Source organism: Melozone crissalis, unplaced genomic scaffold, assembly GCF_028551555.1.
Source record: "Melozone crissalis strain CALT ecotype California unplaced genomic scaffold, PUWL_Pcris_2 ptg000251l_1, whole genome shotgun sequence".
Classification (NCBI taxonomy): domain Eukaryota; kingdom Metazoa; phylum Chordata; class Aves; order Passeriformes; family Passerellidae; genus Melozone; species Melozone crissalis.
The window spans coordinates 1,284,524-1,306,268 of NW_026536010.1; the positions used below are offsets into that span (position 1 = coordinate 1,284,524).

General features: G+C 48.7%; 1 protein-coding gene across 1 annotated transcript in view; it reads left to right on the forward strand.

Moving 5' to 3' along the window:
• Positions 1-21,745, forward strand: part of CAPZB (capping actin protein of muscle Z-line subunit beta) — a 64,114-nt gene that overhangs the window by 36,271 nt on the left and 6,098 nt on the right. The window contains exons 4-6 of the mRNA XM_054294479.1: positions 1,284-1,397; positions 14,165-14,306; positions 15,221-15,337. Of these exons, the coding sequence (XP_054150454.1) occupies positions 1,284-1,397; positions 14,165-14,306; positions 15,221-15,337 (373 nt within the window). The remainder of the gene's footprint in view (positions 1-1,283; positions 1,398-14,164; positions 14,307-15,220; positions 15,338-21,745) is intronic.

Below are 21,745 nucleotides of genomic sequence, written 5' to 3' on the forward strand. Positions count from 1 at the left end.
ACTCCTGGCCCTGCACAGACACTCCAACAATCCCTGGCAGTGCAGATGCTCCTGGCAGCTCTGGCAACCTCGGGGCTGTGAGCAGGCTCTGTCTCCTTGTCTCATTTGAAAAGCCAGGTGTCTGCTGAGGAAGGCAGGAGCCTCCCCTGAAATGGAAAATGGAAACCCTCTCCCTCCAAATTATTATAATTTTGAAATTAGGGGACTCTCAGGTGAAAGATATGGCAGTAGGAATAACAGCTCTTTACTAGGAAAACTTAAAATACAAATGTTATAGTACAAATGAAAAAAAAACCAACTATTGTCAGAGTCAGAATCTGATCTGACCCCCTGTGTGTCAGGGGGTGTCCCAGCCCCATGCCATGGGGGCTCAGCCCTCCTGCAGTGCCAGCTGTGGCTCTGCTGCAGCAGGGATCCTGCACAAGGGGGGAGTTTTCCTCTGCAGCTCCAGGGCTGCTGCAGATGGGCCTGGGCTCCCTCTGGCCATGCAGGGCAGCAGAAAGCTGCTCCTCTGCCCATGCAGGGCAGCAGAAAGCTGCTCCTCTGGCCATGCAGGGGGCAGAGGCTGCCCTGGTGTCCCAAAGCTCAGATTGGATCCAGGTAGGAATGCTTGGCTCCTCCCCTGGGCGCAGCATCTCCCCGTGGGATGCTGGAATTGGATCAGCCCTGCAGGGACACTCAGTGGCCATGGACAGCAGAGATCTCCTGCAGGGAGGATTGGTTGTGGGAGAGATAAATTAAAACTGCCCAATGGACAGAATTTAACTGCCCCACAGATAGGAATAGAATGCACAGCCCCATTTCCAGCCCAAGACACTGCTGTCTGTTTTCCTGTCCCCTGGTGTGTCACAGACATCTTTTCACTAAAAATCCTTTCTTAGGATTTTTTCCCTTTTGAGGAGCTGAGGCCTCAGAAACAAAATGTAAACATTGATTATCTGCTGCTGTGGAATGCAGCAGGTGGCTCTGTGATTGGTCTCATGTGGATGTTTGGATTTAGTGACCACAGCAGAGCTGGCTCTCACTCTCTGTCCGAGCCACAAACCTTTGTTATCATTCTTTTCCATTCTATTCTTAGCCAGCCTTCTGACAGGAAACCTTTCCTTCTATTCTTTTTGGTTAGTTATAATGTAATATATATATATATATATATATATATAAATAATAAAATAATAAATCAAGCCTTCTGAACACAGAGTCAACATTCTTGTCTCTTCCCTCTCCTGAAGAACCCCTGTGAGCACTGTCCCCTGGTGTGACTGTCCCTTCCTCTGTCCCTGCAGGTCACCCTGGAGCAACAAGTACGACCCTCCCCTGGAGGACGGTGCCATGCCCTCGGCTCGCCTGCGCAAGCTGGAGGTGGAAGCCAACAATGCCTTCGACCAGTACAGAGACTTGTATGTCAGTCCTACCCTCTAGGCCCTGTCTGTCTGTCTGTCTGTGTCCCCTGGGGGGAGGCAGCGCTGGGTTTGTGATGCCAGACGTGCTGAAATCTGTCAGCTGGTGCTGAGGTGCTTTCCCACCTCCTTCCCCCTTGAACAGATTGATGCTGTCTCTGTCCTGGCATGACCTGGCTTCTCTTTGATCTCTAAGTTCTGGCTTAAACCATCTGCATTTTCCATTCCCTCAAGGCTGTACTCTTAAAAAATCTCTGTGTGCAGCAGCAGCTCTCACGTGTCCCAGCGAAAGGACAGGCACTGAAGGGCAGCAGCTGGGCAGGGATTGATGTGCTCCTGCTGCAGGGTGCTTGTTCAGGCCCTGTCCTGTGAAAGAGGTGTGAAACAAAGGAATTAACAGAGTCTCTGTGGGGTCAATGTTGATTAGGCAGTGGCTTTTTAAAGCAGCAAGAGGAAGCTGGCTGGGTGAGTTACCAATTGAACAATTTTCTGTAAATTGGGGCTGTGCTGGTCCTGCACTGCACTTACCTCCACATCCTTGGGGTGGGATCAGGTTCACCTGTGGGCTCTGTGGTCTCCTGAGCAATGCTAGGGTGGAAAGTGATGCTAAAACTGCACAGCAAGTGAGTGTTGGAAAGCAAAATGAGCCAGTGTGTCCTTCACTGGGACACACTCTTAGGGAGGTGCCTAAAGCCCATGAAAAAAGTGAGCAAACTTCATTGCTGCTTCTTGTTGCCTGAAAAGGGAGATAAAACACAGCCTTAGATGTAGTTCATCATGTTACAGTGCTGACAGAAGCACATTAAAAGGGACTTTTCCTGCTGGGTTCTGCAGCTCAGTGTAAATACAGCCTGTCCAAACGTGTTAAACATCACACTTCTGTTACAGGTATCAAATCTTTACTTTTCATGCATTATTTTCATAGCTCTCCAACTTCTCTTGTAAGTAACACTTGTTATTGGTATCTGAACTGAGTGGAAGAAAGGAATTTTGCATATTCAGCAAAGCCAAATTTGCAGTTACTCCCCAGATGCAGAGCAGAGCAGGACCAATAAGATTTTTAATACCCTGAGACAAAAATGGGGAGGTTTATGGAACCAAGGCTGTCTTTTTAAATCCCTCTCTGCTCAGATGACCATGAAGTCATGGCTGGATACAAAAACTTCTTTGAACAGCTTGAATTGGCTGAAAGGAAAGCACAGGGCAGGTTTGTGACTGAGGTGAATCTGCTGAGCCCTGCTCAGTGTGGGGATACAGCAATACCTTTATATAACAATCTCCATGTATTGTGTGGAAGGGAAAGGTGTGATTGTTCCAAATTCCATCTTTCTGTCTGTCAGTGCAGCTTTTACAGGCAGGAATGGTCACAGGGGACCCAGCGGGGATCACAGCCAGGAGGACAGGTCAGACCATGGGCACAGGTGCCAGCACAGAACCCTTCAGTGCCTGTGGTGATCCCAAAAGTGGAGGAGGAAAAGAGGACAGGGGTGGATTAATGTTTGGCTGAGCAGTGTAAAAAAATTGTGGCATTTGTGGAAAGAATTTGCAAAGTTAAGGAAACTTAACCTCAGTGTCTGAAGGGTTTGTTGTGCTTAAAATCAAGATTTGTACCTTACCTCCAACAGTGATGTGGAAACAGGCTTTTGTTCTTGCAGTTGGGCTCTGCAGGTTTCTGAACAAGACAATTGGATTTTTGTGTTTTGACAGCAGAAGCTTAGTTTTTCCTTGGAGATCAGAGGGTGGAAATTCAGAGGTGGCAACAAATGGCAGCTTCCCTCAGTGCTGCTCTTGCCAACAACACCTTGGGTTGGGAATGGCTGCAGCAATTCCTCATGGAGCAGTGCTGGAGCTGCCTGGTGGAGAGGTGGCAGTGGCAGGGATGTCACTCCATGGGTGGCAGGGATGTCACTGCCTGGGCAGGGGTGGCAGTGGCAGGGATGTCACTCCCTGTGTGGCAGGGATGTCACCCCATGGGTGGCAGGGATGTCACTCCATGGCTGCTGGAGCTACTGGAGTAATCTTGGTTATCTGTTTTACCAAAATCCACCCTGAGCAGGGCCGTGGTGGAGAGGTGGCAGTGGCAGGGATGTCACCCCATGTGTGGCAGGGATGTCACTGCCCTGGCAGGGCTGTAGTGGAGAGGTGGCAGTGGCAGGGATGTCACCCCATGGTGGCAGGGCTGTCACTCCATGGGTGGCAGGGATGTCACTCCATGGGTGGAAGGGGTGGCAGTGGCAGGGATGTCACCCCATGGGTGGAAGGGATGTCACCCCGTAGTGACAGGGATGTCACTCCATAGTGGCAGGGCTGTCACTGCCTGGCTGCTGGAGCTGGGAGCTGTCCCTGGCAGTGTCTGTAGAGCAGCAGTGGGGCTGGGCCAGGCAGGAGTTGTCACTGTCCTGGCAGTGTCACTGCCCTGGCAGCTCCTGCAGCTGGGCAGGGAGGGCTCAGGGCATCCTGGGCCAATGTTCTCCTTCCCAGCTCCAGAGCCAGGCACAGCAGGGCTTCTCCAGCACGGGGAGATACTTCAGGCTCCTTGATGGATTAATCAAAGAGCTAAACATGCTGGCAGCCCTCAGGACTGTGTTTTTTGTGGAAATTCTGGTTACTGTTAGATGGGGAGATCTATGCCAGGTTCACCCTCCAGGAACAGGGATCAGTCTGTAGGCAGTGTGCAGAAAATCTACATTTTGACTTGACCTGCAGGGGCTTTCATTGTTTCTGCTCACTCTGGTGAGGTTGCCTGCCCACACAGATCCTTCACAGGGGACACCAGGCTAATTGATACTTTACATTACAAATTCTTAAAAAATGCCAGTTTAAGTGCAGCGGCTGCAGATGAAGAGGATGAAAATGGTGCTGAGGGAGAAGCCTCAAATCTGACACATCAGCTCCTCACCAGCAGTCCCTTAAGAGGCTCTTCTGTCCCTCTGTGGGGCAGAGAGTGTTCCTGAGCTGCCTCTGTAGCCACAGCTGCTGTTTTATGAAAGAGAGGTAACAGTGAATACAGAATTAATCACAGCACTCACAGGGAGCACCACATCCAGCCTGCCTGAATTCCCTGGGCGGTTCAGGCTTTGTATTCCTGTAATGAGAGTTTCTGCTGGGTTTTTCAGAGCAAGTAGTGCCTTTGTGTCCAGACTTGCTAGACAGCTTCTGCTGTCCCAGGCTGCTCCCAGCCCCGTCCAGCCTGGCCTTGGGCACTGCCAGGGATCCAGGGGCAGCCACAGCTGCTCTGGGCACCCTGTGCCAGGGTCTCCCCACCCTCACAGAGAGGAATTTCTTCCCAATATCCCATCCAGCCCTGCCCTCTGGCAGTGGGAAGCCATTTCTTCTTGTCCAAGGTCTCTCTCCATCTCTCCTGTTGGCTCCTTCAGGCACTGGAGGGCCCCACTCAGGTCACCCCAGAGCTCCTCTCTCCAGGCTGGACAACCCCAGGTCTCTCAGCAGTTCCTCTGCACAGGGCTCACTTCCCTCCTGAGCTTCCCAACACACCTGGTGCAGCTCATCCCAGCATCTGTAGATAAATGAGCATTTTGGGGAACATCTCCATCCCACTCTGCTCTCCCCCTGTGGTCCCAGCCTCCCCTGGATCAGCTCCCCTTTAGCACAGAAAGTGCTGATATCTCACAGAATTCATCTCAGGCCTCTTCCAGCAATTCAGATTGCTTCAGTTCTTCCTTGTGTCAGTCCCACTTGGCCCACACACCTTTCCTTTTTAGATTTCTCTTTTCATCAGGTGTGGTAAGTCTCCACCTACGTTCAGTGAGTCACTGCATTGTGTTTGCCATTTCCCAAGGGGCTGGCACCTGCTGCTGTGGGTGTTTTGAGGGAAACAGCCTGGTGTGGGTCTGTTAACAGTTTGTGTGCAATAATCCACTCAGATTTGCTTGCTAGAGACCTTAATATTCAATTTTGTCCCCAAAAGCTTAATGGCCACTGAGTGACTGCAGTGTGAAATTGAGTTTGGGGAAGTCTTGTAGTACTGCATGTAATAAAGTCATTAAAGATGGAGAACAATAATTCTGCTGAACCTTCAGTTCCTGTAAGCCAGTGCTGAACTGGCCTTCAGTGTCTGTTTTAGTGTAGATACTACCTTTAGTATCTCTGGAGTTTCCCACCTTTCCTTTCTGGAGCTATTTGGGTTAAAGAGGAATTACACCAGGTTTCAGTTCCCTCTCTGTCCTCTGTGTTAAACAACAAGCATGTTTCTTGGTTATCTGTTTTACCAAAATCCATGTCACTTTCCCAAAAAACAACTGTTCCATTTCCATCTCCTGCTGCCAGCTTTAACTCCAGCAGTGCCTGGAGCTAATGCTCTGGCATGTTTGTGTTCAGTAGGTTATTATTCCCAGATGGAAGCCTAATATCTTACACCACTCAGTTAGAGCCTTGGCTTTCCACTTCCAATATGGTGAAGATAATTTCTTCCAACACATGGTTGTAATTTATTGCCCTTTGCTTGACGTGTGTGTGCTTGATTGAAATCAAAGCATAATGAGGACCAGGGCAGCTGCTTAAATCTCTCTATTTTAGATTCTGCCTTCCCTTGTTTTGGGTTGGAGATAATCAGGCCTTTAATTAAGTAATCTAATGGCTCTTTGTTGTCTGGAAGAAATAATTTCTGAAGTGATTAAATAGACCTCCCCTGGGAAGGATGCTGCTGATCTGTCTGCAAACAGGATGAGTTTTGGCAACTTTGGACTGGTTTAGTGACTGACATACATTTAGAAAGCTATTCCTGCTTTTTCTCTGTGGCTTAAATTGGATTTATTGGTCTTTTGATTTTTAACAGCTTTAGAAAAAGATAAAACATCATCTTAATCATTCTGTTCCTGGAAAATGTTTGTATTGATTAAGATTTTGAGTTTCCTCAACAGAGTGAGAATGAAACCTTTTGAACTTCTGCTTCTGTCTCTGTTTTGATGTTGATCCATTTTCAGTTTGTTATATTAGAGCTCTGGACCAGGAATTTGGTAGGAGTGGAAGGAGGTCTGGGAGAGGATTGACCTCTGAAATGTCTTTGTTGTGTGTAATCCTTTTATTACTGAGTTTTGATTGGAATCTGGTGCAGGACAGTTATCCCAGTTTTGGACAGTGTTAGCAGTGCTGAGGTGGCACCCAGGGCTGTGCTCTTTGCAGTGTGGGGATATTCCTGTCCTGGGAATGGAACCCAGGGGTTCTTTGCAGCCAGGTGGGCACCCAGTGCCTCTCCCTGCTCTGGAGGAGGAATTCCTGGGCCTCAGCAATGTGTGGGTTTAGGAGCCTTTGGCCAGGTACAGCAGTGATGTCCCAGTGACAGATGAGTTTGCCCTTTCGTTTTTAGAGCGCTCAGGGCTGGGTGTATTTTTTTATTTTTATTACTCTGTTTTATCTCGTGGAACAGCCTGGCTTTGCTGGGCTCAGGGCTGTCTCATTTTGTGCCATCATCTGCACTGAGCATGTTCAGATGTCCCATAAACTGCTGGATAGGGTAAAAACAGCTAAAGAAAGTTGAACTTTTTCCTGGTTTATTTTGGATTGTGTGCTTGAACAACCTCTGGCACTGCCTTAGTCCACTTGTCCTGATAGGAAAAAATGGAAACCTCTGTTAGTGCTGCCCTTGGGCTGTGGCTGTTCCTGAGATCTGCTGTGGTGCCACCTGAGCTCTCCTCCCCTGACAGACCCCAGGATTCTCTCAGAGGAGCCCAGGCCAGCTCACAAATTCCTCTGCACTTCTCCCAGGGTTTGTATGAACTGCTGCATCCATCTGTGACCAGCTTTGCTGTGCTTTGTGCATGAGCAGCCCCAGCTCCACCAAGTAAAGAGCAGATGTAAGAGGTGTGAGCAGGGGTTTTCAGCACAGCCTGGCCTGGCACAGAGTGCCCAGAGAAGGAAACTGTGGGTGCCCAACCCCTGGAAAGTGTCCCAGGCCAGGTTGGAGCTCACTGAGGGCTTTAGGCTGTGAGCCCTGTGCCTGTGCTCAGATGCAAACCTGGGCTGCCTGAGCTGGAGCCCCTGGAAGGCTTTGAAGTGACTTTATTGCCATCAGCTCCCTGTTCCTCATTACTGCTGCAGCCCTTTGTGCTGCCTTTCTCCTGGGCATGGGAGTTCCTGGGGCTTGCACAGCCAGGGCCCTGCAGATTGAATCCAGATGGGTTTGTTGTGCATCCCAGCTCTGAGGAAACTGCCTGGGGATGTGCACCATGGGCTGGGGCAGCAGGGGGGATTCCTGCCTTGGGCCAGCCTAATAAGGGTGAGATGAAATCTCCTAAGACAGGTCTAAACCACCAAGACTTTCTCTGCTTTCATGTCTGTGTGCTTTTACAGTTACAGCCATGCTGTTTTCCCAAGGAAATTATTTTTCCTTGGGTTGGGATCCCCTCCTCAGCGTGCCCATGGGCAGCTCAGAGCAGAATTAATATTGAAGTTGTTGATAAATATTAGAGAATTTTCTTAGAAAGAGGGGAAAATTAAATGTACTGGCATGCTGGAAAACGAAATCAGTTGCTTTTCATCTGATTTTTCTTCTCTGGGAGTTCCATTTTGGAGCAGCTCTGCACACACTGCATTCTTATCTTCTGAATCTGAGATGTTGGGTGGAGGAGGAGTTTTTCCCTTGGGTTCCCAGGGTTCTCTGTAATTACATAAAAACTGAACACTTGGATTAGGAGGTCAGCACTGATGATGCAGCACTGTCCTCAAACACTGCTCTCTGAAGGCTTTAAATCCCTAGGAAGGAATGACTTACATTCAGAAAGGAGATGGAATTTTGAACTGTCAGTTTGTTGTGAGCTGGAATTTTTGAACTGGTTGTCTCTAATAATGAGACAACCAGTATTGCATTTGTATTGTATGGACAGAAATTTACCTCATTCCCTCACAAATGTGCAGTGCTTTAATGGTGGAATTTGAGGACAGAGCAACTCAAACAGCAGCAGCCTTCTTGTGGCAGATCTGATTCAGAATTCTGTCACAGAATCGATGTCATGTGAGATCTGCAGCCTCCAAAGAATTTGCCAAACTTCAACCACGACACAGAACATTTCTGCTGTCTGTTCCCTGCTGTCCACGCTTGGGTTTCAGCTGGCAGAGTGTGGAATGTGGCACACTGGGGGTGGCTGGAGCAGTGTCTGTGCTGCCCAGGGATGGCCATGGCAGAAGGGTTTGGGAGCAGTGGGAGATTCCTGCTGGTAATGAGGCTCTCCCTCCTTTGGACACCTTCCAGAGTGACCCCTTGTCCTGCTCATGGAACAGTTTCCAGGTGACTTCTCCCAAGGGATTTGCTCATTCATTTCCATCTGCCAGGAGCAGTCAGATGGGAAGGAAAACATGAGCAGTGCACATTCATTAAATAATGAAAGGTGCTAGAAAGCACAAACTGGGAACTTCTGGGAGATTTTTAGCCTTCAGGATCCCATTGTTTGGGTACTGTTGTCCTTCCTTGCAGAGTTCCTGCACTTCACAGCTCTGCTGAGCACTTTGAGTCATCCCACCGTGGTCCAGATGTGCTTTTAAGTACAACTGGCATTGAAGTTACACATACCTAAGTGGATTGGTATGTTTGCTCCAGGGATTTTTGCACCTGTGTATGCTGGAAAGAATTCCTGTAAAATACCTGTACAGAGCCCCCAAGCATAATTTGGGCTGAGTTCATCAAGTGGGGTGTAAAACCTCTGGGCTGTGCACAGACATTTTACCTTCTTCATTTTAATCTCTGGGTGGGATTGTGGAAAGGCTGCACAGTTGTGCTCCTGGGGCCAGGGAAGGAGAGAGGAGCTGTAAATGCCCTGGGCTCCCAGCAGTGTCACATCCTGCTCATTCCTGTCCCCTCATTAAAGGATCCTGAGCCTCAGCAGTCACAGCTGCATGGAGGCAACAATTATTGAGGGACAGCTGATCTCCTGAAGAATCTGTTCCTCCTCCTTGATTGTGAGGTTGCAGGGCATTTGTTGAACACCTGAGCAGTGTTTGGGGTTTGATGAAAGGTGGGTTGCTCAAATTTGCCACTTCCTTCATATTTCAGTTGTGATTCCTGTGCTGGCTGGAGGTGACAGGGTGGGAGTTGTCACTTGGCACTCCAGTTCCTGCTCCCAGGAGAGCTGGAATGTGCTTCCTCACCTCAGCATTTAGGAAATGTTTGCATTTAGGGTTGCTGTGAGACACCAGCTGCTCACGCTGTGACTTCAGTCATTGTCACTCTTGTAAAAACATGTGAGCTGAATGCTCAGTATTTTCCTTTGGGGTAGAATTTTTAAGTGCCAGTTTTCTTGGAAGTCTGTTGATGTAAATAGCTGGAGACTTTTCCCTTTCTGTGCTGAGCTTCTGGAGCTGGAAGAAATAACTAGGTGACCTTTAGGGAATAAAAGAAAATATATTTTTCTACTTTAAATGAGCCAGTTTGAAACCCTGTGCAAGCTTTGGAAGGTTTCAGAGCCAGGCTGAGGTTCCAGGTGCTGGTGCTTTGGCATCAGGGGGTTGGGAGAGCCATAAGCCACAGACTTTTTGTCTCTGGCTCTCAGCTGCTTACTGGAAAATACACAAATGTTTTTATGGATGAACGATTTGGTTCTGAGGTGTAATTGAAAGTCAGAGCTTGTTTTTATTGCTGTGTGGTGGAAAGTCATTTTCTCCACACAGTGGCCAGGATCTCTTGGTGAGGCTGGGAGGGGAGGGACGTTATCAGGAGGGTCATGGGGCCTTCCTGGGCTGTCCTTCAGTGCTGAACCAAAGTGATTAATGTGCCCTGCTTCCCTGAGGGCTGTGCTGGGAGCTGGGGATTTCCTCCCCTATCACATCCCTCTTGAAGTTGCAGCTTTGTTCTGGCCACAGCCTCTATTTCATGGGTCCAGCTCCTGCTCCTCAGACAAGTTTCCATCCTGTGCCTCCACCCGCTCCAACTTCAAACACTTCATAAAGCTTTGGATCACTCTTAGCTTAAATATTTTCTTTTATTCTTGCATTTGTAAAGTAGGTCGGTCTTAAGTGTGACATTTTTTGTATAAAACAGCTTTTTCCAGGAGTTCTGTGGTTGATGAGTAACAGATATAAAACCTCAGTGTTTGATCATGACATTAAAACTATAATTGATTCTGAGTGAACTGCTGTTCTGAATTCTGTGAAGAGAATGAATGATTGCTTTGGGCCTTTTGCCTTTTAGTCACCTTCCTGGGCAGCCTTATAAAAGTTATTTTCCCAGAGATAGAGCCCTGGCTGTCCTCTCCAAGGACAGGGATGTCACTTGGTCTTGATGATCTTGTGAGGTCCTTCTAACTGAACCCAACTATGATATCATTTATCATAGTTATCAACTATGATATCAGTGTTTTTCTTGTTAATAAATGGATATGACAACCATAAAACAAATTTTCATTGTTTTATAACAAAGTTTTGTCTGTAGGTAAAACCTGATTGATCTTGGCTGGAACATCCTGGATCGATCGGTGTCCTTAGGCAGGGAGCAGTGATTGCTCTGCTCTGAAGCTGTCCCGTGAGAATGGTTTGTCCCTTGGGGTGTTTCTGAGGCACCACAATAGGAATTGCTCCTACCTGAGGCCTCCTGAGCATCCCAAAAGCATCTGCTGGTTGTTTTGGGAGAGGGCAGTGCATCCAGGTGGGGGTCGGTCTCTTCTCCCAGGTGATGAGAGGAAATGGCCTCCCAGCTTGTGCCAGCTCCTGGAGGTTTCAGTTGGATATTAGGGAAAAAAAATTCAGGGAAAGGGTTGTAAAGCATTGGAACAGGATGTCCAGGGCAGTGGTGGAGTCCCCACCCCTGGAAGTGTTCGGAAAACCTGTGGGGAGTGTGGGTTGGTGCTGAACGTGGTGGTGCTGGGCTCAAGGTTGGGCTTGGTGACCTCAGAGGGCTTTTCCAGCCTCGAGGATTCTGTGATTGCAGCTCCCAGAGGAGACAGATTGCCTTCTCCAGGCACAGCTGTGCAGGAGGAGCAGGGCAGGGACATCTCAACAGGACACTGAGGCAGGAGATGTTCAGTGCAGGAGCTGTGTGTGATCCTGGGGCTGTGCTCTGCCTTCTCCATCTGTTTCTTTACCAGAGAAGGTCCCAGTTTGTGCCTTCCTGGGGCCTTTTCCAAGCTGGTTCCTCTCCTGCTTGGATTTTAGTACATGCTGCATTTCAGTCCATGGTGAAGGGGTTTCTTGGAGGGAGCCCAGCCCTCCTGCAGCAAATCCAAATCCACCAATGTCAATTTAAATTCCTCCCAATCTATCATCCAGTTTTCTATTATGGACCAATTAGCCTGTGGCACCTCTTTATTTTTATTTAAAAAAACAGGAATGTTCCCCTCATATCCAACAGTGACTTTCAGAGGTTCAGAAATCCACTTCAGTGCTGTTTGAAGGTGAAAGGCAGTGCAGTGATCAGTTGTATTTATTCCCTCCCCATGAAGGAGGAGGGGATTTGGGAGCCTTTGGATAATGTAAATCCTGGCGTGCCTTGGATTCAGTCACTGGCATTGTTGCTCCAGCCTCCAGTTCCTGGGCCTGGCCATGGCAGAGCAGCTTTATTGGAAGTGCATGTTGGTATTTAAAACAATATTAATTCTATATTTGATTCATTAGATCTCCAAAGGCACTGAAAGCGTTTCCATGTGTGCGCTGTTGGTTCTGGCGGGAGGTTCCTCACATGGCTTCATGTGGTTTCAGACAACATTTTAGCACATTCTTAAAATACCCACAAAAGCCTTTATGTAAAATCTCATAAAGGTGAACCACATAAAGATTATTTTTTTCCTGTTTCATGTCATTAGGATCAAAGTACAGTAGGTAAGAAGAAATTTCCCAAAACCTTGTTTCGGTCCCTCTCTTAATTAATGTTTCATGCTCGTAGCAAGGTCATAAAGTGGGTAATGGGGAAACTGTCTGTGCACACTGCAATGTTCTCAGTGACTGCCAGCTCATTTGGAGTGAATTCACTGATTCTGTAGATGAAAAAGGATATATTATATATATTTTTAAACCAATCTGACTCTGAGGAGGGACAATAGCTGCTTCTCTCTGGCCTCTGATTCCCACTGCCGAAGGAAGGGTGGCTTAGGTTGGAGCTGAGGTTCACTGCAGGACTGGAATTTAACTGCATTATCCAAAATCCATTTGTGAATTCCCCAGGGGGTGCAAAGAGGGTGTTTGTTGGTTTGTTAGGTGGAAGTTGCCTGGTGGAAGCCTGGCTTCAGTGTGGCTGGGCTTTGCTTTCCCAGTGCTGTTATCAGTGCTTGGCAATGCCCCAGGACAGTGGGTCCTGAACTGCCTGGGCTGGGCTTGGCCAGGAGAGGCAGAGGCACCCATTAGAAAGAAAAGGCTGTGGTGAGTTTATAGGAAATTATTTACCTCCCTGAGGTCAGCATTGGTTTGGGTGTCTGCAGTTAAAGGGCATTGGGGCTCTTGGGTGACTCTGCCCTCTGGAAACAAGGGATTGAGCTGGTCTGTGGGTGCAGGGAATGTGCTGGAAGTGCTGGAGGTGTCACTGGGGTTCACTTGCAGTGCCTTTTCTCCTGCCTGCTGGCAGGGGAGGGGTTGGTGTGCTTTAATCCATGTGCTTAGGGGTAATCCATGCACTCCAAATTGCACTAAATTGCCTTTTAAGCACCAGTCCCAACTGGAAGGCCCAGGGTTAGGAAGGAGGGAGGCACAGAGGTGGGAAGGGTTGATGATTTTTCATGTTGGCCAGGAGGGATGATTTCCTCTGTGGCAGAAGGAGTGATGGTCACTCCCAGGTGTGTGTGACAGTCAGGCAGGATGCAGACAGGTTAATCTGCACTCCTGGCAGCTCCTCATGCCTTTGGATAAGGAGATTTTGCCCTCCTGCAGGCAATGAAAAGTCTGACTACCAACATTTTGTGTTGTTGATGAAGTTTATGAGGTTTCCTCTCCCCCTTTCACATGATCCTTGTGTGCCATGAAGGAGTTTTTATTCTTCCCTTTTCCTTCATCCTCCTCATGGCTTTGCTAACTTGAGAACGGAAGGGATAAAATGCTGTGGTTGCAATTCCAGTTTTCTAGAAGACAGAATTCCTCCTCTCTTCCAACAGATGGGTTGTTTACCATTATTTTATGAAGTGCATTTCCATCTGCACCAGTGTCACCCACAGGGAGTGGGGCTCTGCAGATCCCATTTTTTGTTGGTTTTCTGAGTTACTTTCAGCAAAAGACACCTGAGATTGAGGCAGTCTGGCTTTTCTCTAGTTCCCCATACCTGATGCTGGAATAATAAAACCTCAACAGCATCTCTGCATTTCTGAGATCCTGGTTCCAGTTCAGCTCCCTTTGCAGTAAATCAATGTCAGCTTCACACAGACTTTGAGACAGCAACATAAAGTTACTTACTTGCTCCCTTTTGTCTTAATTAGTGAACTTTGCTGTAAAGAACTTCCAGACTTTGCCAATAGCAAGGGAGAAGAGGGGAAAAAGACCAGATTGTAAAATAAAGCCTTACTCTGAGCCCACTTTGTAGCTCGTGCTTTTAGCAGCTGTTGTAGGTAATTGGAATCAGAGGAATTGTTTGCTCAAGTCCTGTAGAAATCTGTAAATAGCTCTGGTTCTCACCAGACATTTATTCTCCTTCAGAGACATGTGCAGTTGTTTTGTAATTAAAGTCTGCATTATGAAGTGATTTGAAGTGCTGTGTTCTGGGTGTGTAACTGAGAGAGTGTGCTGTCCTGAAAGAAAAAACAAATCTGGATTAGGACTTAGAAATTCTGCTTATTTAAGATGATTATTATTGATATCTGACTCTCCTGCTTGCTTTTAACTTGCCTCTGGGTTGCCTCCTGCAGGTATTTTGAAGGTGGAGTCTCCTCTGTCTACCTCTGGGATCTGGATCATGGCTTTGCTGGGGTGATCCTCATTAAGAAAGCTGGAGATGGATCAAAGAAGATTAAGGGATGCTGGGATTCCATCCACGTGGTGGAGGTTCAGGTACAGCCTCTGGGGAGCTGATACACCCCAGTGAAAACAAAACCCAGTTAATTCCAGACAATTAAGGAGCACAGGTGTTCCACTGAACAATGCAAGACTGTGTCAGGCCTGTAAACTTCTTTCCCTTGTTAATTTTTGAAAATGCCCCGAAGCAATTTGGATAGAGATAAGTCAGGGCTGTAATCAAAAAGAATCCCAGAAGAATTGAAAGTATGTTACTTTCTGTGCATGTGATCCTGAGATGTGGGGGTTTTTTTTTAACATAAAGAGCTACAGATAAATATCACTAATTAGGTAATAAAAACAAGGTATTAGGAGAGTGAATTGCTCTAACTAGATTTGCTTTGGAAAATTAGAGGAATAAGCACACTTAGAATTGTCTGTAAGAGCCTGTGCTGCATGAGGGGGGTTAGACTTACCTGGCCTGTTGTTTGTGGGGTGTGCCAGCCCCCATTTAGCTTTAGGGGTGATAGTGGAACCCTGGAAAAAGTTAAAGATAGAATCTAAAATGTTAGGCTTTGTGCTTTCCCAGATCAACTGCACCTGCGTAAGCAGTATGATAAATTATATAATTGTTAGATGTGATGATTGTTGAGTAATTAAATGTAATTATTATATAACCATAAGAAGAATAGTGAGAAACTATGTTGGAAATTCAGAGAGGGGCTAAATTTATGTATACAATAGAACAATATAAGTTTAATAATGAACATGAAAGTTATGTAACGATAGAGTATAAAACATGATCATTTCGGATGTATGGTCGGAGTCAGATTTGGGTTGAATATCCCCCGATTCCTAGAGCTCTTAATAAAAAGCACAGCATATAATCCCCGTGATTATGTGTTTTTGAACGCTAACAGGGGGGATTGTAACCTCTGTTTCTGTCCCTCTCTGTCCCCTTGCACGTGCAGGAGAAGTCCAGTGGCCGCACTGCCCATTACAAGCTGACCTCCACAGTGATGCTGTGGCTGCAGACCAACAAAACTGGCTCTGGTACCATGAACCTGGGGGGGAGCCTCACCAGACAGGTAAGGCTGTGTCCTGCTCACACCTGGGCAGGCACAGAGCCCTGGCTTTGGGAGGTGCTGCACGAACATCTCTGCTCCTGCTGCTCTGCAGCCCAGTGAAATGGGGAATGCAGTGGGTGATTGCCAGAGAGCCCCTTGAGCTGTGCTTGACACTTTGGGATTTGCAATTAAAAATACAAAACATCTAGCAGGAGTTCAGGCTTGCTGGTAAGTCTCAGTGTGTCTTTTGGTATTCCTGAGTTTTTATTCTTCCATGTGTCTTGCAGGTTTTTTTATCTGTAAGATTTGCCCACTTTCTCACTGGAAGATTCCAGCAGGATTATAAAAATACAGGATGGCATCTTTCCTTACTCTCTTTTAAAAGCCAGCTAAACCACTGAGAACAAACCTGTATTTTGCACTGACAGTAAGATTTTTTTAAGGACATCAATTACATGGTGCCTTCCTTTAGTGCTTTCTCCATGCAGTACCAGAACACTGATTAAAAAACATCTAAAAAAGTAAGATAAGTCTGTCCTAATCTGGGGGTTTTATGCCAGCATTAATGACTGTCTGCCTCCTGAGAGCTGCTTTTCACCAGGGAGGTTTCCCCAGGCCCTGACAGGCAGGATGTGCTGAGCTGGGCTGCCTTGGCTGGGCTGCTCTGCCCCACCACCTGCCAGGGCTTCCCTCCCTGCTGATGAGCTGGGCTTGCTCTGGGCTCTGCAGTCACTGATGGAGCAGAGTAATAAACTGAGCAGGACAGGAGGCACATTGTAAGGTCATGAGTGACTGGAGAGATTGGCAGCAGCTGAAACTCCTTTATGAGCCTTCCCAGGCCCATACAAAGGACAATGCAGACTCTGTTCAAAACCTCCTGGTCCTGAGCAGCTTTGAGCCAGGTGAAGCCAAGGAGGGTCTGGGATTGCAGAGAGGGACTGAAGCTGGGTTAGTCTTGCACAGCTTGCCCCAGCCTGGGTGATTTTTCTTTCCATGTTGTTGACATTGAAGAGGCTGATGGAAAAGCAAGTGAAGGAAAAAGGCATCTGGAGACAGTTTTGAGCCTTTTTTTGACTCTTTTTGCAGTAATTACACCCCAGTTATGGTGACCCGGACAAATATTTAATCCCAGCCCTGCTGATGCTGGAAATGGGAGCTGTGAAGTGCAGGCCAAGGGCTTGACTCTGGCCATGGCCCTGAGCACAGCTGGGCCAAGGCAAACACGGGCTGTGCACAGGGCTGTCCTCAGTGCACCTTGGCCTGAGTGCTGGCCCTGCTTTGGTTTGACTTTCCTGTCCAGGCTTCAGTGGAGATTGATGCCTCTGCCATCATTCCACAGCAGAACCTTGGGTGCAGATGTGGTGCTGTGGCAGGAGCAGTGCTGGGGAGGGTGCGCAGCACAAACAGGAGCCTGGGGCACATCCCAGCCTGGGCTCTGACAGGATCCTGCAGGCACTGGGGACTGGAACTGCAGAAACTTCACCTTTCATTACCTGCAGAAACTTCACCTTTCATTACCTGCAGTCTCCACACTGCCTCGAGCTGTTCTGGGTCTGTTCTGGATCCTGCAGGGCACTGGGAACTGGGAACTGCAGAAACTTCACCTGCAGTCTCCTCACTGCCTCCTTCTGTTCTGGGTGAGGAGGAGCTGTTTGTCCCCAGCTGAAGTTCACCTGCAGCTGGACTGAGCTCCTGAGTGCAGTGTCACCCTATTTTTTAAGATTTTCTAAGCCTTCTGATGTTGACATTCCTGTAATGAACTTTCTCACTTGCTGTAAATAACTCATTGTTTTACATTCCTTTATGGAGGAGGAGAAAGTTGATGGACTGTTGGTTTGTCCAGTGTCATTGGAGAGGTGGCACTGTCACCCTCCAGTCCACTGTCACTCTAATGTTAGAGTCAGAAAATAAACTTCCCTTTTTAATTCACCTTGAGAGCAGCAGTGTGAGCTGTGTTCTCTCATGTCCTATACTGACAGGGCAGGGCTTGGGCTTGGCTCTAAATCCACTGTGCCACATCACCCAAGCTCTGCAAGTTGTACTTCTCCTTTTTTCATGCAGCCTGCAGCAAAATGAGGCACCAAGAGCTGGTTTTAGTTTCCTCTTGAACAGCCTGTTACAGTTTCACTATGACAGGTATCAGTGATGTTTTGATAAAACTTTATCCATGGTAAATTTACATGGTTTTGGTCAAGTCAGCATTTGCTTGGCCACCTTTGATCCTAAATGAGAGCAGCAGATGTGCTTGTGTTTGGGAGGAAGCTTTTGAGGTGTTGCTCACAGCTGATGGCACAGCAGCCTCAGTGCTCTGCTCAGAGCTTTCCTCCAAAACCCCTGTGGCCTCCTGGCTGCAGGCAGGGCATTGCTGGTTTCCATCCATTGATTGACCTGGTGGCCAGAGGAGCAGCTCAGGGGGTGCCACGTGCTGGGGCTGGGCTTGGAGCTGCAGTGGGGCTCTGGAAAACGCAAAAAGCTGTTTTCTGCAGCTGAGATTGCTGCCCTGCACCCACACAACCAGGGGGTTCTGTTGCCTTTGTCAAGGCCATTTGGAAAAGCTCTGCCTGTCTGGAACATCCCCAGGCTCCTTCCTGTAAGGCTCCACTTGGGCTGTTCCTGAAGGTTGCACTCAGTTTTGAGAAGGAATTTTCCTCTCTCAAGACCCTGTGTTGTTGCTGTGGCTGCCCCTGGAGCCCTGGGGGTGCCCAGGCCAGCCTGGATGGGGTTTGGAGCAGCTGGGACAGTGAAGGCACTGGATGGGATTTGATCCTTCAACCCAAACCATTCCAGGATTGTGGGATTCTCTTGGAGTGCTCCTACTTGGGGCCCTGTGCTGGTCCCTCCTGGGCAGGTACAGAGGTCACATCCCTGGCCTGTGTCTGCTTTATTTATACACTGGGAGTTGACATCTCCCTTCCAGTGCCTTGAACTGCTTTCCCTTGATTTCCCCAGTGCAGTTTTTTGTCTGCTACAATAAGAGTTGTCTCTGTTTATAAGGAAGAAAGAAACATTTTACATTTGTGACTGGAGAGAATAAGGAAAGGGGGAGACATAGAGTATTCAGTTTTGGGAAGCTGAAAACTCTCCTTGGTGTAATTTTAATTTACTTGACCTGGTGGATTTTGGAATTTCAGGCTTCTGCTGTATCAGTTCAATTACAGAATTTCAGATTCTATCCTGATGCAGTCGAGCAATGGGTGTTTATACACACACAGGAGGTGCAGCACAAACCCCTGGGTGCTGTCACATCCACTCCTTTGCACAATTTACCTGTATAAAGGTTTATACACACACAGGAGTGTGCAGCACAAACCCCTGGGTGCTGTCACATCCACTCCTTTGCACAATTTACCTGTATAAAGGCATAATTGGCAGAATTGCTTCATGTATGTGCAGAGGTTCATTTACCTGCAGAGAGTGAGATCAGTTCTCAGGCAGCTCCAGGCACTCAGGATCCATGGATTAATCCTGGCCTGAAAACTTTGGGAGAGTTAAAGCTGAGGTGACACTGGAAGCTCATTATGTCCTGGCCGCAGAGTGTGGCAGAGCCTCCCCTTTGCCCAGGGGGTTTGGCTGGAATTTTTAGGAATAAATGCTGTTCTACTTGAACAGTGCCAGAGGGGAGCAGGGAGCAGGGCTTGCAGGGAAATGAAACGTGCCAGCAGCTTTCCAATTACCTTGCAGTTCTCTGGGGACTGCAGGTACCTCCCAGCCCTGCTGATTGAGGCCAGATGTTTGGCAGATGTTGTTCCCTGGCAGCTCTGGGGCTCCTGGCCCTGTGTGTGCCTTGGAGCTGCTCGTGTTGCTCACACTCAGGGCTTTCATTGGGCTGCCCTTTGTTGGGGGGCAGAGCAGCTGTGGGATCTGCTTCCCTTGTGCACAGGAGATGGGGAGGGTTCCCCTTCCCTGGCAGGCTGTCAGCCCTGCACTGTGCTGAGGGCTCTGCAGCCCCTCCTGGCAGGAGCAGCACCAGCAGGTGCCTCCCCATTGTGTCCCTGCACAGAGCCTGGCTCTGAGTGTCCTGGCCAGGAGGAGCCTGGGGAGGTGAATCTGCTGAGCAGGACCTTGGCTCAGTCCTGGAGTTCATTTATGTGGGGAGAGCTGGGAAAGGGAGGATGTAAAGTCACAGGGAACTCAATAGAGGAACTGAAATAATCCATTCCTGAGGATGGTGATGATGAGGAGGCTGATTCCTGAGGCCTGGGATTTGGGATGAAAGCAGCACAGAGGTTGATTTTTGAACTTAGAACACTCTCTAGTGAGGGCAGAAGGTTTTGCAGAGCTGGATGAAGGCTGGGCTGTGCAGACAGAGCAATCCCTGCCCTGGCATCCGCTGCTGCTCAGTGACACCCCAGCAGAGCCATTCTCCATTTATCACCCAGGGAAATCCCTGTGCTCAGCAATCAGGACAGTGATCCATTCCCATCATGGAAAAGCCCATCCCAGCACTCCAGATGTTGTAACTTTGTTTTTCCACCACTGGGATCTTCTTGTGATCCTTGAGCTCCCCCTCAGCAGTTGCAGTGCCCTGGAGTCCCTTTAGTGCAGGGACAGCAGGGATGTGCTGCCAGGGCTTGACCGGGGAATTATTTCTGCCTCCATCATGAGGGTGGGCAGGCCCTGGCAGCTCCAGGCTGCCCCTGGATCCCTGGCAGTGCCCCAGGCAGGCTCAGAGCCACTGGGACAGGGGAAGGGGTCCCTGCCATGGCAGGGCTGGCACTGGGTGGGCTTTGAGCTCCCTGTGGGTCTCACAGAGGTTCAGTTCTGTAATAAATGAGAGGAAGGGAGCAGAGCAGTGAGGGCAGGTGAGGGTTGTGCAGCATGCCCAGGTTTGCCCCTGGTTTTGCCTGGACAGTTTGGCAAAGGGAATGGGAAATTTGGTTACTCTGTGGAGGGGTGGGCTCAGTTCTCAGCTGATTCCTGCAAAGCTGCAAGCCCTGCAGAGATCACAGCCTTCACTTACTGCCTGTAGTTTGAAATGAGTGCTGGAGGGGCCGGCCACATTTTGCCTTACTGATATCCAAATAATTCCACATATTTTCCACCTGGAGCCTTCAGCCTGCCTGTGGCTTTGGGAGCCCCTGGCACACATTGCTGTTTGTGTTTCATTAAAGGGATTTTCACTCTGCTCCGTGGCCAGAGCAGCTGTGGGTGTTGTTGGCTTTCCAGAGCAAAATGTAGGATGAGTTCCCTTCTACCTTTGCTGGTGTTTTCAGACACTTTCACGATGAAACAAAATGTTTATCCAGCTTAAACGTCCCTCTTCATATTATTCCTCCAAATAACGTTTACAGAAAGCCCAGGCAGCTGCTTTATTCCGTGCAGGGAACATCCCAAGGGAGCAGGGAGCCCAGAGCAGTGGGATTAGTGAGGGTCCCTGTGAGTCAGCCTGGAGCAGAGGGCTGGGGCAGCCAGGAGAGGAACCAGGGCCTGGGGCTGCTGCAGGAGAGCTGGGATTGGACTGGGATTGAGCTGGGACTGGGCTGGGACTGGGCTGGGACTGGGCAGGGATTGGGCTCAGCCTGGGCTCCCCCTGGGTTTGGAAGTGGGCAGTGCCAGAGGGAGGATGAGCTGATGTTCCTGGGAGGATGAGGATGAGCTGCTCCAGAGCTCAGCCTGCAGAGGGAATTTCCCCTCAGAGCAAGCCCAGCTTTATTTAAGCAGCAGAAATGCCTGAGCAGTGCCAGCCACAGGAAGGAACCTTTAAAAACCCCAACAACTCAACAAACCCCAACTGTTTGTAGGGCATGGCTGATCCTGACTCTGCACTCCATTAAACAGCCTCTTGTAACATCTGGCCTTCCAGAGCACATAAAAATGTTTTCCTTCTGGCAGCAGTTTTTATGGAGATGTAATAATATACAGGGGTTTTTTTTTTATTAAAAAAAAAAATCTATTTTCAGATTCTGCTCCTTAAGCAGAGCTGGGCCTGTCCAGGTGTGAGGAGGCAGGCAGGGAGCCCGTGGCAGTGCCTGCCCCTCTGCCCCAGACTGGGGCACTTTGCTGAAGGTTCCAGCTCCCCATGGATGTGTTTGTGTGGGTCAGGTCTGCACTGTCCTGCAGTGCTGCTGGACCCCTTCTCCAGGCAGTGTCTCCATTCCATGGAACAGTCTGAAGGCAAAATGAAATGTCCTGCTGCTCCTTCTCCCCCTCCCTCTCCCAGGTTATCCTTTGCCTTCAGGGGTCCAGTTAAATTACACGCTTCCCCAAGCCTGTTCCAGCCTTGGCTTATTAGAACAAACCTGTGGCTGGCCCAGGTTTTAAACTGTGCCCTGAGGGAGGGATAGGAGCAGATGGATGAGAGAATTCAGTGGGATTAGTGAAACCCTTTGAAGACTGTTCTTCCCGCTGCGTTTGTCTCCCAGTGTTGTTTTCTTGCTGTCTCAGCAGATCCTGCTGAGGTTCCTGATGTTCACAGTTGAGCACTTGGCT